The sequence below is a fragment of the Corvus hawaiiensis genome, chromosome 3 (assembly GCF_020740725.1).
Source record: "Corvus hawaiiensis isolate bCorHaw1 chromosome 3, bCorHaw1.pri.cur, whole genome shotgun sequence".
Lineage (NCBI taxonomy): Eukaryota > Metazoa > Chordata > Aves > Passeriformes > Corvidae > Corvus > Corvus hawaiiensis.
In genome coordinates this window covers 23,027,843-23,048,039 of record NC_063215.1, presented here as the reverse complement: position 1 = coordinate 23,048,039, position 20,197 = coordinate 23,027,843, and the positions used below count along the sequence as shown (strand labels likewise).

Here is a 20,197-nt window from a genome sequence, read left to right as displayed (position 1 = left end):
TAGCCCTTTAATATGACTAACTGCACTTTTTTTATATAATTACAGGGATTCTATCATTAAATACTTTCTTAAAATTTCACAGCATATTGTTCCTTAACTGTATATATTCCAACCATAAACCTCTTTTTCCATACATCTAAAAATCTAACACTAGCTGTGGAAGCTGACATATATAAAAACTAGTTTCATGAGCTCGTTCAAAGTGTAAAACAGAAGACCTTCAATATCCAAATTCAATAGAAAAGAGTTTGAACCTTTTCAAAATATTGATGAGAATTGCTATGCTGTATGGACTCTGCTGTAAGAAAGTGCATACATATCAATCTATATATATAGCATGTTACTCATGCTATATATATAGACAGGACAAGTAAAATGGGTCCAAATTAAAAAGAAATAGTAATGAAAATAAGGTTCTAAGAGTCACAGTATGTTTGCTATTCAACAAATATAGACCAGCATAACTTTTCAGAATCTTTTTTTTTTTTTCATTCTAGCTGTGAATTTATCCTCAGTCTTTAGAGAACATATTCACAGCTAGCGATAACAATCAGGTGTGGATTAGTTTATAATTGAGACTTACCAGAAAAGTCATAGAGCTCAAACTGCTACCTGGAGATGCATAAGAAAGGTAATTGCTAGCTGTAGGATTAAGTGTCTCTCCACAGGAGGGAACTTTAAAAGACTGAAATCAGAGCGTGCTCTTGTTGGAAAGAGGCTTGAAGCTAGAGGAATCATTTAATTTTATTTTTCAAAAGATCTTTTATGGCTATTTTACGTTTTTCCTGACTGGGGTAGTTAAATTATGGCTTCCCCCTTGACTCACATCAGAGACATGCAATCACAGAAAACTAGGAAAAGAGAATAAACTAAAAGAGTGCAATCATGGAAGACTAGAAAGAGGGAGTGAAAGAGGATGTAAAACAGAGAATATTGCATTAATTAAATTATTCAAAACCTCATCCATTTTTCAAGTAACTAAGATGACACAGTAGGTGCATGCACATATTTTCCTTTAAAAAGGTTGCTTTTAAGGAAAATATTTTTATTGAATTATCAATTTGTATTGTTTTTAGAAGAAAAAGTCTAATTCATTTTTCATTATTTTAGTGAAAACTGATCCTTTTTTTTCCTTCCAAGTAATTTTCTGGATGTATTTCAGTTTGGCGTTCAGAAGATGATTGCCTAAATATACTTTACTAAATGATTAATTAAAGTAGTTTTATCCCATGCAATTCTATATGAACTTTATTCAAGGTTGTGTGTAAACATTCCAAATGATGTGAAAGAAATGTCATCAAATGGATTTTTTTTTATTGCAGTTTACCTATTCATTCTTTTTCTTATTTTTATGAGATTATGATTGCTATGGAAAAATAATATTTAAATAAATCTTCATATTATATTGATAAGATGTGCTGGCTTACTAAATTTTAGACTTCTAATATACTCCATAAAAATAAACTAGGGATGTTAAGTGACTTGCTCCAGTTTGTATACCCAAATGATTAAAGCAGAAAATAAACCTTGTTCTCAGTCCCGTGTCTCAATCTTTATATCAGTTGCTCTCACTCTTGCCAGTTTATTCAGCTTTTGCATTTCAGCAGCAGAATACATAACCTGAGTACCTCAAAGGACAGAATTGGCAAAAAAAGACTTTTTGTGCTACTGTTTTCAGTTTGAACTGTTCCTAGGAAAAATGAAGATGGGAGCATTTTGGCCCTAGGCAGTCACCCTGAAGTATGTGGGATTAGACTTTGCAAGTTATAGCCATGTCTTAATTCCTGCCATCACATGAGTCTGCTTGGTTCTTGTGATTTTTCTTAAAAATAGGCAGATTAAATTATTCTCGACAGCTAAATAAAGAGGCACTTGTATTCCTACAGCTGTCTGCCAAGATGTTGCATGTATGCAGTGGGTCGTGTTGTGAGGCCATGTGAGAGGTCAAGGCCTGCTGCTATTTGTTGATGACAGTCTTGGCATGGTCCACATTGAATATCTGTAGCAAGTAGATGTGGAACAAATTCCTCTCTGTGTCTGTACTACTCACACAGAGCAATGGTTGATTTACTCCGGATTGCAGCCTAAAAATCAACCACCATGCTTGCACTGTGGATGGATGTGAGAGATTGGTTACGTGAAAAGGGACATACAGATTCAGAATATACAGATTCTTTGCAGCTTACTGATCTGAGAAGCTGGCTACGTGAGAACGGGCACATAGACTCTTGCAGCTAGCTGAGCAAGGTCTCATAAGACAATGCACCACACATCCTGTGTAACAACTGAAGTTACAGAATATTACATGTATCTTGCTCAGTAACTGAACCACCGTTGAGTCTTACTGCTGAACTATGGGTTTATTTGCAGAGCCAGCAAGGTTAGGTTTTGGCAGCAAAACAATGAACATCTGTGGTTAGAAGGCCAGGGAAAAAGACAGATGTGCTGACCACGAAAGGGGTACTAAGGAGGGGTTTAGAATCAGCTTAATCGACGTGAACCACTTAGAATGCGCCGTTACGAATATGCATAAAGCTTATTATTGTTAGTATATAAGGAGTTCTGGTACAATCAATAAATCTGATTCCTGCTGATCACTCATATTGAGCGTCTGGGTTTCCCCTCTATCACGACAGATGGAATACATTGGAATTGAAACAGGGAGTGAACCAATTAGACTATATGAATGCACACAGTTAACTGCTTCTGTCTTATAACCATACATTTAAGAGGTTTTCAAGTTACCAGAAGAAAGGTGTTTGAGAATATTTATGCAATAGAAGAATAAGAACATGAAACCTGAACTATTTGAAAATAGAGTTTCATTCAAGTAATTATTATGTAGTTCGCTGATTAGATTATCCAGGAGGTCCTCTGTAGCTCTGTTTTTCAGAAAAGTCCCATAAATAAATATCAGTAATCTGATTTTTTGCCCTTTCCAAACAGGGCCGTTCTCATATTTCTTGTATGCCAGGAACAGTTCGACGCTGGAACTATCCATCTCCTCTCTGCATTGGTATGGAAACTTGTTTTCAGTGTTCTGACCATCAGTCACAAGAAACTCCTGACCTTGTCATGTCTATTGTTCCTCAACTTAATTCTGCTTCATTCAAAACTTTTTTGAGTTTCCATTTGTATCTATGAAATATGGAAAAAAAAAAAAGATTTTTTTTGTCTATATATAGTGAAATGCTATTTAAAAAAAAATATCGTGAGAGTGAGCAAAGGAGGAAACCCATATGTTAACCATTGTTTAGCTTGTCCTGAATACTCTGCTTTGAATCAGGCTGAATCTTCTTTATAAAGGAGAGGACATTAACAGATTCCTTTTGCAGCATGCTCAGCTTGGAAAACCTAGGACCCAGGCAGGTCATGCAGGGCACCTAGGAGATTTCCTAAAGAAGCGGTAGTGAAGAGCAGCTCTGAATCCAAGCCTTCAGGGGTGGTGGAATGAAAAGGAGTTCTAGGGATCCAGAAAAGGCTGGCTCTTTTCATCTGAGAAAGCTGTTAAATGATGCTGAGTTAAAAGTAAAGCTAAAAAGCATTTTCCTTTTAAGTACATTTAGAACTTAGCCAAATGGATCTGAGTTTTCTGTGTGTAGAAAATAATCTTCTGTAGTATTGTTTCTTAATTAGATAAAATTTAAGACAGTCAAGATTCTGCTGTATTTTGGTATGCTTATTTCAAGAAAAAGCAGGAATTGAGGGGTGAGAAGCACAGGTCCATCATAATGTTCTGTCACTTCAGCTTTGAAATACATTATTCAGTGAATGCTTTTAATTTTAATATTCAATCAGCAAAAGCTGTTCCTACTAGTTTCATATCTAAGAGGAATTCAAAATATTGGGATGATATTGAACAGCACTAATGTGAAATGGTTTTAGAGATTCCTTGTCAAGTTGAGCCCATATATTATTTTGTATTGTCAACTTCTACAGAAGCAATCACTTCTGATTGATATGAAAGCAGTGCATTTCCTTCAAATCAGTTTTAGAAATGGAAAACTTATTCAAGGAGGGGTGTTTTGGGCTTTGGGCACTTTTGTTGTTTCTTTTCTTTTTGTTTCACCCTTATGTTTCACCTTCCATACTAAATATAGTTCCTTTTTGCAAACATTGAACTCATTGAATTATGATATCCCGGGAGCTAAAATACCCCTAAGAGAAAAAACAAACCCTTAAAATATGATCCTCCCTTTTCTCTCGTCTCTAACACTTAAAATGTTGATTTCTATATAATGCAAGCCAAAATCAGTACAATTATTACAACAGAGAGTAACACAATGTCACAATTGTGTTATCAGATCATGTATCAATGTAATGCCTGGCATGCAGACTCACAGGCCTTAAAGTAATGATTCCTCAAATAATAAATATAAATTACAGCATTCTAATTTGATTTCTTGAAGTTATTCTTACTTCATATTACTGTCCTAGCATATGTGTAAGCTCAGCCACTTTTTTGCAGGTTGCTTCAAGTATTTACAGCTTAGCTTTATGTCATCCTAAGTGATGCAAATGGGTTTTCAATTTCCAGACATATGAATTTGCTGAATAGAAGCATACCAATTGAAAGCAAAGAATACTTCTGTTATGCAGCAAGTCTATCCTCTTTTTGAATTGAAACAAAAACTCTGGTGGGGTTTTTGTTTGCTTCTTTGTTTTTAAATTCAAGTGTAGTTTTGGTTATATTGAGTAATGGATCTGTTGCATCATTATTTGGGATCATAATTCAGTTTAATTTCAGATTTGTTCTTCTGATTGTGAAACATATCTCAACATATCACCCGACATTTTTAACAGTAACTGCCAAGCTGAGGCAATGGGTTGCCTGGTCTATATGTGCAATTACACATTTGTAGTTATATTACAGGGAACATATCACCTTACACAAAGATTTTGATCTCAATCAAATCCTTTTTTTTCCTCCTTCATGACGAGTTTTTTGACTGTGATAAATTTCACTGCTTTTGGGTCACGGGAATAAAATGGAAAATCCATTTTGAATTAAACATATGTCAAATATTAGGAAATAATAAAAGATACAGTGATTTTCTTTTTGTTTTTAATAGCTAAATGTGGTGGAACACTGACAAACATGGCTGGTGTGATCCTGAGCCCAGGTTTTCCTGGAAATTACCCTAGCAACTTAGATTGTACATGGAAAATTTTATTGCCTATTGGATATGGTAAGTAAACTTATATTGGAAAAGCAATTATTTGTAATCATCAGATTGAAATATATATATGAGTATTATGGTTTCCAATATGAAGTAGATTTTATCCAGTGAATGTATTGTGAACCCTTACATAATTATTTGCTGTCTTTGAAATGAAACTGGTTGTCAATTTTTAAATGTGACTTTGCCAAAGCAACTTGTTATTAACTCACGCTGTCTCAGAAACTGATTTCAAAGCAAGTGAAATCTGTGGCATGAAGATATATCAGATGAAATAAATAATGTGACTTCTAAATTAAATTTCTAAATTTTGTTCTCCAAGTGATGTTTTAACAGTAATTTATGTTCTATAAAAATAGACAAAGCCTCACTTCTAGAACTATGAATTTGGTTAAAAGCATTCTCAAAATGTGTTCCAAATCCTAGATTACAGTTGCCAACTTAGAATCTTTCTAGGTTTACATTAAAACTATTGTCATACAGAAAATATCTTCACAAATAAGTAATAACTATGTTGAAAAGGTAATGATAGCTAATAAGAGATCTCTAAGTTCATGTATAAAACACAGTCTTCTATCATTATCAGAACTGAAATAGGAATAAGTTTTCTTGCTGTGAAACTTCATGTCCCATACTGTAAATTCAATGCCAATGCTCAATAAGAAAATTAATTTTAAAAACTTGTTACAAAATTCCCTATTCTTATCCGAGGAAATTCGTTTATTTTTCATTTTCTCCATTTGCATTCATAACAGGGATTTTTGTAGTGAGATGTACTACTTTCATAGTATTTCACTAAGTTAATATGTAGAAATACTTTGCTGCTGTTTAGAATAGTGTCCTTTATCAGCGAACACCTGGTAAAACTGATCCATCATAGTTATGGATAGCCTTAGTAGCCTTAGATATCCTTATAGATGTAGGAGAACCAAGACAGAACATCCTTTGCTAGTTTTGATATTCCCCAGCTACATTTGCAGGAAACAAAAATGATAAGCAATGTCATCCTACTTAGGTTATTACAATACTGCCTTTTAAAAACAGTCCTTTGTATTTCTCAGAGTTGCTCTTTTTCTTTAAGCTTTTTCAAGTAGAAAATATTTCATGAATTAATTGCACAAGAGCATCTTGTATCTTTTTATTATTTTTCTCACTTTTCTGAAAGTCTCTGGTGGTGGTAATTCTATAAGTAGAAAAGACAATAGTTTTATTTAGTAAGGGTTTTAACAGGTAAAAGGTATTCATAGCATTGATCTATCATTGTCTTCAAAAATACTACAAAAGACATTTTTTACCATCAAGTCCCTACAGCAATATTTTTCCTGAAGTATTTGTTAAATAATCCACATATAATATCTTTATATGAGGTTTAAAATTGCAATCGATGTGATCTTTCACAATGTACTCCTACTGAAACATCTTGGATATTATTTTAATTAAAAGTATAAGCTTGTCTACTGAAAAGCTGCTTGTATACTTGCATTCTATTGTATCGAAACAACTGTGTGCTTAAACAAAGTCTAACAATAAAATTGTGGGAGCTAAATGTGTCCCAAAATGTAGTGCTCTCTTCATTACATGAAAATACATCAGTCATGTAAAAGAAGACACTACTAAAATCCAAATATTTTAAAATAAAAAAATATATTTTTTCAAGTGAGTTGTTGTGATTTTGAAATTTTCTCGGGTAGCTGTTAATTAATTAACATTTCTAAAAACAATTAGCTCAGCTTGGAATTTTCTTTATTCACAGTACCTTCAAGTGAGAGAGGAAGTGCTGTTGAGATTAGAGCAGGAAGTAATATAATTATAGTTTGACCAGATAATGATTTATTTCCTGTAGCTATCAGTTTTATTCCATGTAATTTTATGTAAGAAATAGTTTAGTGTAGAAAAATTTTTCTTTGACATATCAAATTGACATTTGCAAATTGTATAAACTTGGACTTAAGGCTTGAGGGGACACATACAGTGTGTTCTCTAATTGAAATTAGCATGTTTGAAACTACTTTAAGTAGGTTTGTTTTTTTTTTTTTTTTAATTACCTTTAAACCTATTTTTTGACTTTTAAAACACAAAGCCTTTCTATACTGAATATATACAAATGGACATAGAAATTCCTTTTCAGGAATTAAATTAGAATGATTCAGTTTTAAAGGTACTCCATGGCTCATCAGAGACTATTTCATAACAGTACTTGTATTTAAATACCTAAACAATTATTCGGGCTCTATATAAATATGCCAAATTTGATTATCTGCTTGTAACTTTCACAATTTAGGTATAACGTTAAGTGGCTGCTCAATTCTTTATCATTTCTATGGTGTTGGCATCCAGTCTCTGTTGGAAATCACTAGCCATGATACTGAAGTCAAGATGTTTCCAGGCTGCTTGGTGTCCTTACCCCATCTCAGATCCCGAGAGTATTGTAAAATTAGTGACTTCATTCAAGTCAGACTAACCATATCCGACATCATACAGAGATGGCTGATATTGTGACTCTGATATGTTTGGTGTGTACCTCTCTATTGATAGCATTGTGTTAAGTGTTCTTATTCAGCAGCCAAAATACTTGATTTCATACCTCCCATTTTTCATAGGTCAGAGAAGGTACTAGAACTAAATAGCCCATATTTTTACAAGTGTTCTATAAAACCCAGTTTATTTGGTATCTTATTTAATTCCTCTTGTAGAAAAAAAAAAATCTTTTTTATACAATTGATTCAATCTTAAACCACAGAGGTGAAGAAATCAGCTATAAACAAGACTGAGTGAATTACCCTGGTAATCTATTACTGTGGTAATTAGTCTATAATGGTCTCTCCTGGAATGAAGAATATGTCTCTACTGCTAAGTAAGAATGTCAAGCAGAGTTAAGGCATTGAATATTTCACACTGCTTTGCTGGCTCATTCAGTAACTCTGTTTTATTCTATTACAGCTGGTTCTTCACCATCTACTAGAGCAATGTTAGGCCCAAAAAGTGCAGTTGCAAGTTACTTGGTACTAGGCTTCCAAACCAGGGATTCATCCCTCACTTCTGTTTTGATATGATACATAGGCATGGTTTAAGACTGGATTTCAAGTCCTTAGTCCACATGAAGTAGTGCCAGAACTTCAAAACAGTTCTTCCCATGAGATTATGTTTATAATTCCAACTGTTCAGCATTTTTTGAATGCTTAAAGGCCTTGTTCAAGCACTTGATTCCCAGAGAGGGTTTGTGGTAAATTCTCTGGAGTTAGCACCTGTAACCAGTCTGTAGTTCGGTGCATCTTATAGGGCTGCATACAGGGTAAAATGGCTCTGAAGGCACACTGGCCCAAGTTAGAGGGAAAAGGAGACAAATATAGGTGACAAGGGGCAGGACAAACAAAGTAGAGTAGATAGTTGGAACTAGGTAGGTAAACTTCTGCCTCTGAAATGTCACTCTGTTAGTAACCTTCCTGGGTGCTGAGCTGATCCTGAGCCTCTGTGAGAGGCCTTGGCCCGGCTACAGGGATGCACTTGGGATGGCAGAGTCCCAGCCACGCCATGGCACAGCAGGATTTATGATTTGCCCCTCCCTTGAGTCTTTATGTTGACTAGTTTAGGAATATGAAAAATCCCTGGTGTTGACTTTGTGACTTTATGGCTTACTTTCATTAGTCCCTTCATGTGTGGTTATGATATTTATTGGTAACCAAAAAAATTGGAAACTATAACTCTTATAATACTTTGCAGCTATTTCTTTAACTTAAGCATCCCATTTTGAATAGTGACTAAAATATAAGCATAGTGCCTGTAACAACTAGTATATTTTTTTTTAATTTACACGCTGTAGTATTAAGCAACATGAGTTATAAAATTTTTCTTTCTTTCTCAATGCTGCAGGTGCACACATTCAGTTTCTGAATTTCTCTACTGAAGCAAATCATGATTTCCTTGAAATTCAGAATGGGCCTCACCACACCAGTTCTATGATCGGCCAGTTTAGTGGAACGGAACTCCCATCACCCTTGCTAAGTACTACTCATGAAACACTTGTCCATTTTTATAGTGATCACTCAGAAAACAGGCAAGGATTTAAGTTGACATACCAAGGTAAGTACAAACTAGCACAATGATCTTTATGGTTAGAAAGGAAAAATAAAATTTTAATTGTTTTTTATTATTATTTTAGAAGATATATTTGGCATATACTATATACCATTTTAAAATCTGTGGATTGTTCAATAAATAGGTTGGAATTTTTAAAATTGAAATTGTGTTGAATTGGAATCTTTGTTCTATTGATGTAAAAGCCTGAAAACAAGGTGATGTTATTTGCCAAAAGTCACATAGCTGATAACCCTTCCCATCCCATTAAGTTGTACTGTTACCGAACCTTACTACTAATATTCACTGCCTTGTTTTCCCATTTATATAATCTTTTTATGTTTATTACAATGGTAGAAGTTATTTTAAATATGCAGATGAGAAGTTTAATAATTCGTATGTTATGTATTTGCAGTCTAGACTTCTGTGAAAATTCCCCAGAAATGAAAAAATGCCAGATAACACATTCTATATCTATTTTCAAACACATACAATCAGTATTTAAAAATGTGAACTTCTTTTGGTCTCTTACTGTTGGCTTTTTCATCATCTTCATTGTTTGTTTGTTTATTTGTTTGTTTTCCCATTGGTGACAATAAAACATCATTAGTTTGTGCATATTTTTGAACTGTTAAAATAGTCTTGCTGTCAACTGTTGAGCCCCATTGCAGGATCTGAACAGTTTAACAAAATTTAATGGCTGGTTTAATTCTCAGATATCTGTGAGGGAATTCATGCCACCTTATTCTAGGATCTTAATTTGGGTAACTTGGTTATATGTTGTGGTTTAATACCAGTGGGCAGTTAAACACCACACAACTACTCACTCACCTCCTGCCCACTCCAGTGGGATGGGGGAAGAGGAAAGGAATACTAAAAGCAAGAAAGCTTCAGGGCCAAGACAAAAAACATTGTTTAATAAGTGAAGGATAAGGTGAAGAAGAGAGAGAGAAAACAAAAGTGATTTAAAGGCAGCTACTCACCACCTCCTACAGGCATATTGATGCACAGCCAAATATGGCTAATGTCCCTAGTCCCCCTCTTTTCCCTTTTGTTGCTGAGCACAACTTCATGTGGTATGGAAGATCTCTTGTTAGTTCAGGTCATCTGCCTGGTTGTGTCCTGACCCAACCTATTGTACAATCCCAATTTATTTACTGGGAGAGCATAGTGGGAGATAGAGATGACCTCGATGTTGTTCAGCAAAAGCCAGAACACTAGTGTGTTATCAGTATTATTTTGGCCACAAACCTAAGACACAGCACCATATGAGCTGCTATGAAGACAGCGAACTCTATAATTTCCAGGCCCAGTACAGCACTTATTTGCATACACACATATGTATACCTTTATAGTTAGATCATATCTGTGGAGTCAATGGACAGAGAGGAAGATTCTGAACACCTGAATTAGGCTAATAAAGCATGCCCACAGAGAAGTCATGACTCTGTTGTCTGTAGAATTTTGTTCTATCATATAGACTCATAAGTATGGAATATCCTCACATCATACCTACCTACTATTAGTTTTCCTCTGAGCAGTCAAAAATGATTGTGATTGGCAAGCTACAGAAATGACAAAGAAGTAAAATACAAAGTCATGTGATATATTTTCGATATATTCTCCAGTACTCTTTTTTCTGGTTCTAATTAGAGTGTTTTTCCTTGCTATAACAGGGTCTTCCTGACTAACAGCATTTTCTGTGCTGAAACTAGTAGTTAAATCTTACGTTGTTTGTAGACTGTATAACATGTTCTTCTAGAGGCAGTGTTGTAGCTTACTCAACAAGTGCATGGTTTTATTGCTCTTTTCTTCTATTCTTCCCTTTCTTACTTTGTCCAGTAGGACTAATTGGTCTGTTCAGAAATAAATGAGAATGTGATGAAGAGGGCATGATACAATAGGAACTTCTGGTTTTTGGTTCATTCTAACCATCTCTTGTTAAAATCAGTTACTTTTTTGATAAGTTGCATGCTTTCTACTTCTCCCACTTGCAACTTGTCAGCTGACAACAAACATACGATCACGACTACCTCAATGAAAGTGTAAAATTTTATCCTATTATGTAAATGTAGGAAAAGCAATTAACTTAAAACCAGAACAATGTATTATGAAATATTACATTTTTTCATTACATGAGCCTTATAATAAAATATCTTTTAAGTGATGAAGATTGTGTTAGTAGTATTCTCAAAATAAAAGAAAATTTACAAAAAAGTATTGTTCATCGAATTTCAGAAACCTGTAGTAGTATTTTCCAAGTACTTATAGAAAAAACCCAGAAAAAATATTAAGGTCTCAACAATAGTAATAATTTGATAGGACATTTCATAGCTAAGTTATTAGTCTAATAGTTATAATAGTAGAATAGAAAAATCAGAACCAAGAAAAAGATACAGTTAATTTAACTGATATTTGAGTCACTCTAATTTCAAATAAAAAATATAACTAGTATTTATCTCGTTTCACAAAAAGTGTAGTTATGGGTGTATTTGCATTACCAAATGCATAGACATTCATCCAGTTTTATGCTTCCCATGAGTGAGAAGCAAAGCAATTTCTTCTGTAAAGATGACTCATTCAGTTCATTTTAATGTATTACTCTTTACCTATAAAGAGACAGTATTGTAGTGTATGTATTTACGTGTGTGTGTGCATGTGTATGCATATATATATGTATGTTAAAAAATTTATGGGTTTAAAACATTAAAAAAAACCCCATAACATAATCCACTTCAAAAAAAATGAAGTGCTGGAAAAAATGAATTATTCTCAAAGGTACTTATGATTTATTGATTTATTGATTTTTTGTTTTCTAATGTGGAAAGTTGTAACACTGTCATGTTCAATTTTTAAGTGATTAGGATCTACCAGCTAAGCTCACTCTATTGAATTTATTGTTGACTTATGTTCCGTTTTCTACTTCGTTTTCTTCATTTTATAGATATGGGACTTTTCTTCTTTAAAAATTAATTGTCTTGCATGTGTTTATTTTTCTTTACAAAGCCGAAACTCTCTCTGTTGCCTCTGAGACCGCAGATTGCGCTAGCCATTTCTACTGTGAAGATCTAGCAATTCTCTGATCACCATATATTATAGCTTCATTCAGCCAAAATAACTTGCTCAACATCATTTAGAACATATAGAAAATCGTACACTCAATTAGATATCCATAATCTACAAACTTCAGAAAGTATTATGTTTCAGTTTATTCCTTGTTCTTCTCTTGTACTCTGAAAGAAAATGCTGGTGGTTTACAATTGAGCAATTTTATTGTCTGCTTTATTTTTTATCATACAAGATATATGTTGGTTTTGATAGCTGACTTTTCTTTTCTTGTTCCACATCTGTTGCCCTTGATATTTAGTTATCTTTTCTTATGGGCGGTCTCTGGACTTTCCTACTCTTTTTAGTATTATATTACTCAGTAACTCTCTCTTCCTCTTAGACTATCTACAATTGCTGAAACTCGATGTAAAAAATAATTCTTCGCTACTCAATGTTTCTCTTTTCCTTCTCCATTCTTCCCTAGTAGAAGTGTTGTTTTCCTTTCAGTAAATCAAATGCCATACAAGCCTTAGCCTGATTTGTTGTTGATGGAACTGAGCACTGTTTTGTTTTCTGGCTGTAACGCTACTGAATATACCTTTGTTATGCAGTTTTGAAACCATGGGCTGATTTCAGTTAAATTTCACAGTTCTGAAATAAAGCCCTTATTGAGAAGAAAGATGCAGCATTACTCCATATTAAATACCAATTCTGTTTGACTTGCTGGCTACCCAATCAAAATATTCTTTGTCACAACTCAATTTAGTATGCAGTGTCTTCCGTAACTGCTAATCATGGGATATAAATGTGGGAGGGAAACAAAATATGAGAGCTTGGTATGGACGTCACATTCAAAATCGTATTATGGGCAAAAGGAATCATGTCGTATATGGAAAGCAAAGAATTTATTTTTAGTCCAGTTGATGCTCACACAGTTAATTTGTCCACTTTTGTCATTTCTAGAAATGAATTTGCAAAGCAAAGCAGTTGGAGCTAAGTTCCTGACATCTTTACACATTTAAGCAGATGGGTTTTTTCAGACTGCTTCTAATTGATCTCATTTTAGGATGTCCTAATGTACTGTGATTGAGGAAAAAAAGTTTTATAAGTAAAAAACATTGCTTTTCTAATAGTGACATTAATATAATTTACTCTTAAAAAAAAAAGAAGAATAGGCAAAAGGAATCCATAGTTACAGTAACATTTGCCAAATCCATACTAGTTGTCTTAGTGAATGTGTTGCATATTAGGAGTGCCCACAAACTTACATAGCTTAAGTCAAATCCCTTTTAATATAAATTTAAATACAACAGATCAGGTTAAAGATTAAATTTGTGTTTTTTATTGTATGGTACTAAACACAGTTCAGTTCAAGGACTGATTTTTTTAAGTGAAAATAATTGCCTTTTCTGCTAACCAGAATAGGTAAGGACACTGAGGTAGCAGACTTTTTTTGCCAGGTATTTACCTTTTTTGTAGATATCAATCTAAAATAAAGGGAGATGAGTGATGGCTGTGCTTATTCAATCAAGCTTGCATGCTATAAAAAAAAAGAAGTTTTCTAGAGATCTTAGCATCTTATGAAGGATAAGTTTTTGATAACCCCTCATCTCAAGGGAAAGCAAAGAATATGAATTTTGTAGAGTGAATTATGAAATTAATAATGCTTTTTCTCAATTTTTCTACTGATTTTCTGAAGGCAGTAAACGGTTGTGAGATTGAATCTTAATATAGCTTGGGATTGTACTCTGAACACATTATTTTTAGGAAGAAAAGTGCATGCGCACTGAGAACTGTGAAATATTTTCTACCCATACTTGTAGGGAGCTAGTGCTGGGCCTTAAGCCTGTGAATTCTCACAGCACGGGATTTGAATATATAACCTAAATCACTTAGTGTGTATTTCTCAATGCATTAAAAAGCTTTGTCTCCTTAGCAGAACCCTAGGGAAATTACAGCTCTCAGTACTATTGCTGATCAGATCTTTTTTGGTTCTTTGATATTTTCATGTTCTCCTTCCCTTCAGCTTTGCAATTGCAATACATAGGGAATGGTGGGTATTTCATTATGTTAAAGATGGATTACTGAATTTCTGTGTGTTGTGGAACCTTTTGTTTCACTTGTAGCAAGAAGGAAGTTCATAGTGATTGCATGTTGAACTACTGGAAGAAGTTAGAATAAATTTTATAATATATTATTTTTATTTTTTTGCAAAATAATGAAAGGATTTTAAGAGCCTAATTTTTTAAAGAGCAACATTTAAGTTTATTTTCATTCTTTCTACTGTTGAAATAACTATTGTACTGTTTAATTAAAAAGCAGAAGCATTGAGAAAGACTTACTTGTAATGAGTGTTGTGGTTTTGCCACCAATGTAGAACAGCAAAGAGAGGAAACAACCACAAATACTTAGAAGAACATTTCTATATCTCATTTGACTGGTGATCTTGAGTTTCTGAGACCCTCATATCTGTCAAATCTTAATATCTGGGATCTAAACAGCCTCTGTACACTATGTCTGAGAAGAACAGTCACGGAAGTTTGATTGGCAAGCCAAGTTATTCTAGGTCAGAAGAAATAAATAGCTTTTATGGCCTTTGAGAGATTCATAACAAAATTTAGTACACAGAAGAACACAGTTAGTCTAATGGTTCATAAGACATATTTGTGGGTTGTAATTCCTGTCCATATTAATGTTACCTCAGCTTTTAATATTTCTAGAACATCTTTTTTTTCCACGTGTCTTTCCCTTTAAGACTAGAGCTTCTTTAAGGGAAGCAGAATAAATGTTTGATTTTTATTATTTTTACTGTGGGAATCCTAGTTCCTATTTTTGGAACTGTAAGAGTATTTTCAGTCTGCTCTGAATTTCAATGTAGGATAAAGCTGAATATGAAGTAATAATCTTATTCTCATACATTTGAGAGTTTGAGCAATATGTTCCAGAAAATGCAAAGAAAAAAGTTCTAATTGCCTTCACTTTCTTCCACAAACACTCATGCACATAGAAAACATGATTTAACATGTTAAATCCAATGGTCTTTATCTGGAAAAAAGATGATTATGATGGTGCTTTTGAGTAATAGGAATCATGGAATGAAAAGGGGATTGTTGAAAAATTATTGCATTTTAAAATGGTTTCAGATGATGTCCTAAATCGGGAATGCTAAAGGAAACAAAGTACAATCTTTTGAGGGCCTTGTAGCAAATTATTTTCTAACTCATTAAGTGATGTTTCGTGATTCTAGTCCTGAGTCATGGCATCTGTAAAGATTATGTCCTTTGGTGCCTACAGCAATAAACTGCGGTTCCAGATTGCCAGCCCTATCCTGGGCTGCAGCAAATTGAATCCTGGGCTTCCATAAAAAGAGGGATGGCCAGCAGATCAAGGGAGGTGATTCTCTCCCTCTGCTTTGCTCTCTTGAGACCCCACCCGGAGTGCTGCATTCAACTCTGGTGCTTCAAACACAAGAGAGGCATGGCCCTGTTAAAGTGGGTCCAGAGGAAGACTATGAAATAAGCAGCAGGCTGGAGCACCTCTTCTGTGAAGAAAGGCTGAGAGAGTTGGAGTTCAGCCTGGAAATGAGAAGGTTCAGGGAATCCTTACAGTGGCCTTTCAGTATTTAAGAGGGTCTTTCATGAAAGAGGAAGAGCGGAGACATTTTACCAAGGCCTTTATTGAGAAGGGTCAGCAGAAGACAGTAGATTTAGATTGGGCGTAAGGAACGTAAGATGAGGCTGGTGAGACACTGAAACAAGAAAAGCTGTGAATGCCCCATCCCTGGAGGTCTTCAAAGTCAGGCTAGATGGCACTTTTAAAAATGTGATCTACTGAAGTATGTCCATGCCAATGGCAGGGAAGTTGGAACTAGATCAACTTTAAAGGACCCTTCCAACAAAACCCATGGTAGGCTAGTCTAGTCTAAGAAGTGGAGTTTTTTACTGAGTCTCTAGTTATACACACCATGATACTGGAGGAATATACAATAAGCCTAAATGGAAGTTTTAAGTGAGCTATTTGTGAGCTCTCCTAGCATTTGAGTGATTGCATGCTCAATTCTCTGCTAATACCATTTTTCTGTAAAGCAGTTATTTCCATGTTTAAGTGTTACAGAAGTATGTGGCGCTTGAAAAGCAGTAAGTCACCCTAGTGTTTATGTAAGATAGAAAATACATTTGAACCATCACAACAAGATAGCAGACAATCAATTATATTTCCTTTGTGACTTACAGTCTTTTTTTATCAGCGGAAAATATACTGCACAAAGAAATGACAAATGTTTATATAATTTTAAATTTCAAGTATTTGACTGCTGCCAGCATTGGAATGAAATCTTTTTCTCAGATTTCCTTTACATTTTATTTCAGGCTCTCACTAGAGTTTTGGTGTGCAGTGAAATGGAAGCTCAGTTTGTAAAGCTCAGAACCAAACAAATCTTTGGGCATGACGCTCATAAAAAGAGCTTTCTATTGCAAGGTGTGACATCAGAATTTCTTGGCAGTATTTGTTAGTCATGAGTACTGAGTAATGAATTGCTCTGTTAAATCACGTGTTATTGCATATATCAAAAAGACAAAGAAGAATATAATTCAAATTTATACTAAAACTATAAAACATGTTTCTTGAGTGGCCTGTAAATCATGATATAATAGTCACATGGATCACCTGACCAATAATTTATGAGTCATCTATAGGATTCATACCAGAAAACACAAGTAGAGTATCTCAAAGTTTTATACCTTATTTTTTAAAATAACAAATAACAAAACAAACAATTGTACTCTGCTCACATGCAAGTGCTTTCACCCCTAACTGACTGAATTTCAAATTTATGGTGATCTGCTTTAGGTACAGGTTCTACTCTTACTGAAACAAATTCTAGAACAAACCCCAAAAATTTCTGTATGTGTTTTGTTTGCCTTATTTACAACAGGCAAAAAGCATAGGCATTTCTGAATAAACAGTGACTAGAATTTTCAAAGGTAGGTTTTGGTTTTTCATTTATAATCCAAATGACTGTAAGGGATGCTGTCTACAAATCTATGGGATCTGATGGGATTCTTCATCCAAGAATTCTCAAAGGGCTGGCTGATGTCATTGCAAAATATCTCTCAATGATTTTTGAGCAGTCTTGGGAATCTGGAGAGGTCCCAGCTGACTGGAAGCTGGTGAACATTGTCCCAGTTTTCAAGAAGGGCAAGAAGGAGGACCCCAGAAACTACAGGTCTGTCACTCTCACTTCAGTGCCTGGTAGAATTATGGAGAAGGTTATCCTGGAAGGTATCAAAAAGCACCAGAAAGACAACACAGTCATTGGTCACAGCCAGCATGGCTTCATGAGAGGAAAGTCCTGCTTATCAAACCTGGTTTCATTTTATGACAAGGTAACTCACCTAGTGGATCAAGGGAAGCTGGTTTATGAGATCTATTTGGATTTCAGCAAAGCTTTTGATGCTCTCACAGGATCCTTCTGGACAAAATGTTGAGCACACAGCTGGATAAACACATCATGTCATGGGTGAGCAACTGACTCATGGGTCAGGCACAAAGGGTGACAGTGGCTGGGGTGACATCAGACTGGTGATCTGTCACTAGTGGAATGCCACAGGGCTCCATCTTAGGGCCTGTGCTCTTCTACATCTTTGTGAATGACCTGGATGCAGGACTGGAAGGGATACTGAGCAAGTTTGCAGATAAAAAAGAACTGGGAGGAGTTGTTGGCTCCCTCCAGGGCAGGAAGGCCCTGCAGAGAGACCTCAGAAAATTAGAGGATTGGGCAATCACCAACCATATGAAGTTCAACAAAGCAAAGTGCTGGGTTCTGCACCTGGGATGGGACAACCCCAGATGTACGGACAGACTGGGCAATGAGATGCTGGAAAGCAGTGCCATGGAAAGGGACCTGAGGGTCCTGGTCAATGGCAAGCTGAATATGAGTGACCCTGGCAGCCAGGAGGGCCAGCCGTGTCCTGGGAGGCATCAGGCACAGCATCACCAGCCAGGCAAGGGAGGGGATTTTCCTGCTCTGCTCTGCTCTGCTCTGGGCGGCCTCACCTCGAGTCCTGAGGGCAGTTTTGGTCACTGCAATATTAGACAGATATTAAACTATTAGAGAGAGTCCAGAGGAAGACAACAAAGATGGTGAAGAGCCTTTAGGGGAAGTGGTATGAGGAGCTTCTGAGGCCCCTTGGTCTATTCAGCCTGGAGAAGAGGAGACAGAGGGAGACCCCATTGCAGTCTACAATTTCTTCACCACCTGCTGGCTGATGCCAGAACCACCTCCCTGAACCCAGATCAGCCACCCCTCCGGGTAACTACTCCCAGTTTATGTACCAGGCACAATGTTCTATGGTGTGGAACACCCTTTGGTCAGTTCAGGTCACCTGTCCCAGCTATGCTCCCTCCCATTTTGTTTATCAATTTTTTGCATACCACCTCACTGGCAGAGCATGAGACAAATTTAAAAAACTGAGAAGAAATAAACTATTCCCTGACAGAAACCAGGACAATAGCCACCTCTTATTCCATATCGTTTTTGTCAAGCCAAATTTCAATACTCCCCAATATCCATCACCTTCCCTGTTTATCTCTTTGACACATATACATCGTCATCACTTCCTTAGTCTATGGAACACCTCTGTCAAATCTCTCAGTATTTCCTCTCTCACCTGAGTTGTTTCTGTATTACCTTTTTATGTAGATCTATGAGAGAGGGTTTTTTTTTCTGAAATTGATTTTTAGCACTAGCTGCAAAAATTCTGCAACTGCATTAAGTACTTTCAAAACATAATCTATGAATACTATCTCATAACAAGTTAACCAATAGGGAAGGATGGTTTTCATGTGTATTCATATCCTCAAAAGCTTCTACAATCAAAGTTTAAAAATTCCAGTACTTACTGTCATTGTTCCAAAACACTGTTGTTGTAACTGTTGGGCAATGTAGTGCTGCACCTTTAAAAAAAAAAAATTGTGAGATCCCCTGACCTTCTGGAATAATTTTCTTTTCTATTTTTAAATGATTTGCTAAATAGATTTTTAAATATAGTTTAATATTTCAGTCTTAATAAGTTCTGTACTCTTAAATAATATTTCTAGTACTCTATTTTGCATAAAGATTTTGATAATAATGATATTATCTGTATTAGTACTACACAAATGATAGTAGGAGTAATAATAAAATTAAAAATTAATGAGCTATTACTAGATTTAGCACAAAATTTAATGAACCACAATTTAGGGAAAATAAACCTTTTTGTATTTCCTTTCAGTAGCAATTAATTTTTTTTCCTTGGTTTTGAATTTCTTTTCTTAATTTTTTATTATTTGAGAGAAGGGGGATCTGATTTTTTAGAGAATTTCGGAGTATTTCTAATACCTCTAAATGTTTTCCAATTTTTTAGTGTTACAAACACTGAATTCTGGATTCACTGAAGGAATTAGGGAAGAGAAGAAGGCTGTCTCAAATAAATCTTCTCTTTATTGCATAAGATGACTGTAATTAGCAATGACTAAAAAACTTACTGACAGTAGCTGTACTTCAGTGAAGCATTTAAGTACAAACTTCACTTTAAGTAAGCATTTAAGCATATCTGAGGTATATGTTTAGCTTAATCTTGCTGAAATGGCTTGTTTAAATAATCTATTTCAGAATAATAGATATTCACTTATAGGATGAATATGTTCATATTGTAAAGATTAACTTCAAAAAAAAAAACCAAAATAGTTTGTTCAAGAATATGTTCGTCATATTCTCTTGCGGCATTTTTAGAGCTTGGACTTAACAACACATGTGAATATAGAGCACACTGGTATTACTATTCTTGTTTGAACTTTCTTCTGACAGTAGTATTCCTTAACTGAAAATTGAATGTTCAGGGAGAGCAGGGCACTCA

At 35.0% G+C, this 20,197-nt stretch overlaps 1 protein-coding gene across 2 annotated transcripts in view; it reads left to right on the top strand.

Annotated features, from left to right (window-relative positions):
* The window catches only part of CSMD1 (CUB and Sushi multiple domains 1), a 1,116,955-nt gene that overhangs the window by 982,049 nt on the left and 114,709 nt on the right, over positions 1-20,197 (top strand). For both annotated transcript variants that reach the window (XM_048295968.1, XM_048295967.1), the window contains exons 39-41: positions 2,947-3,016; positions 5,073-5,189; positions 9,051-9,260. In XM_048295968.1, the coding sequence (XP_048151925.1) occupies positions 2,947-3,016; positions 5,073-5,189; positions 9,051-9,260 (397 nt within the window). The remainder of the gene's footprint in view (positions 1-2,946; positions 3,017-5,072; positions 5,190-9,050; positions 9,261-20,197) is intronic.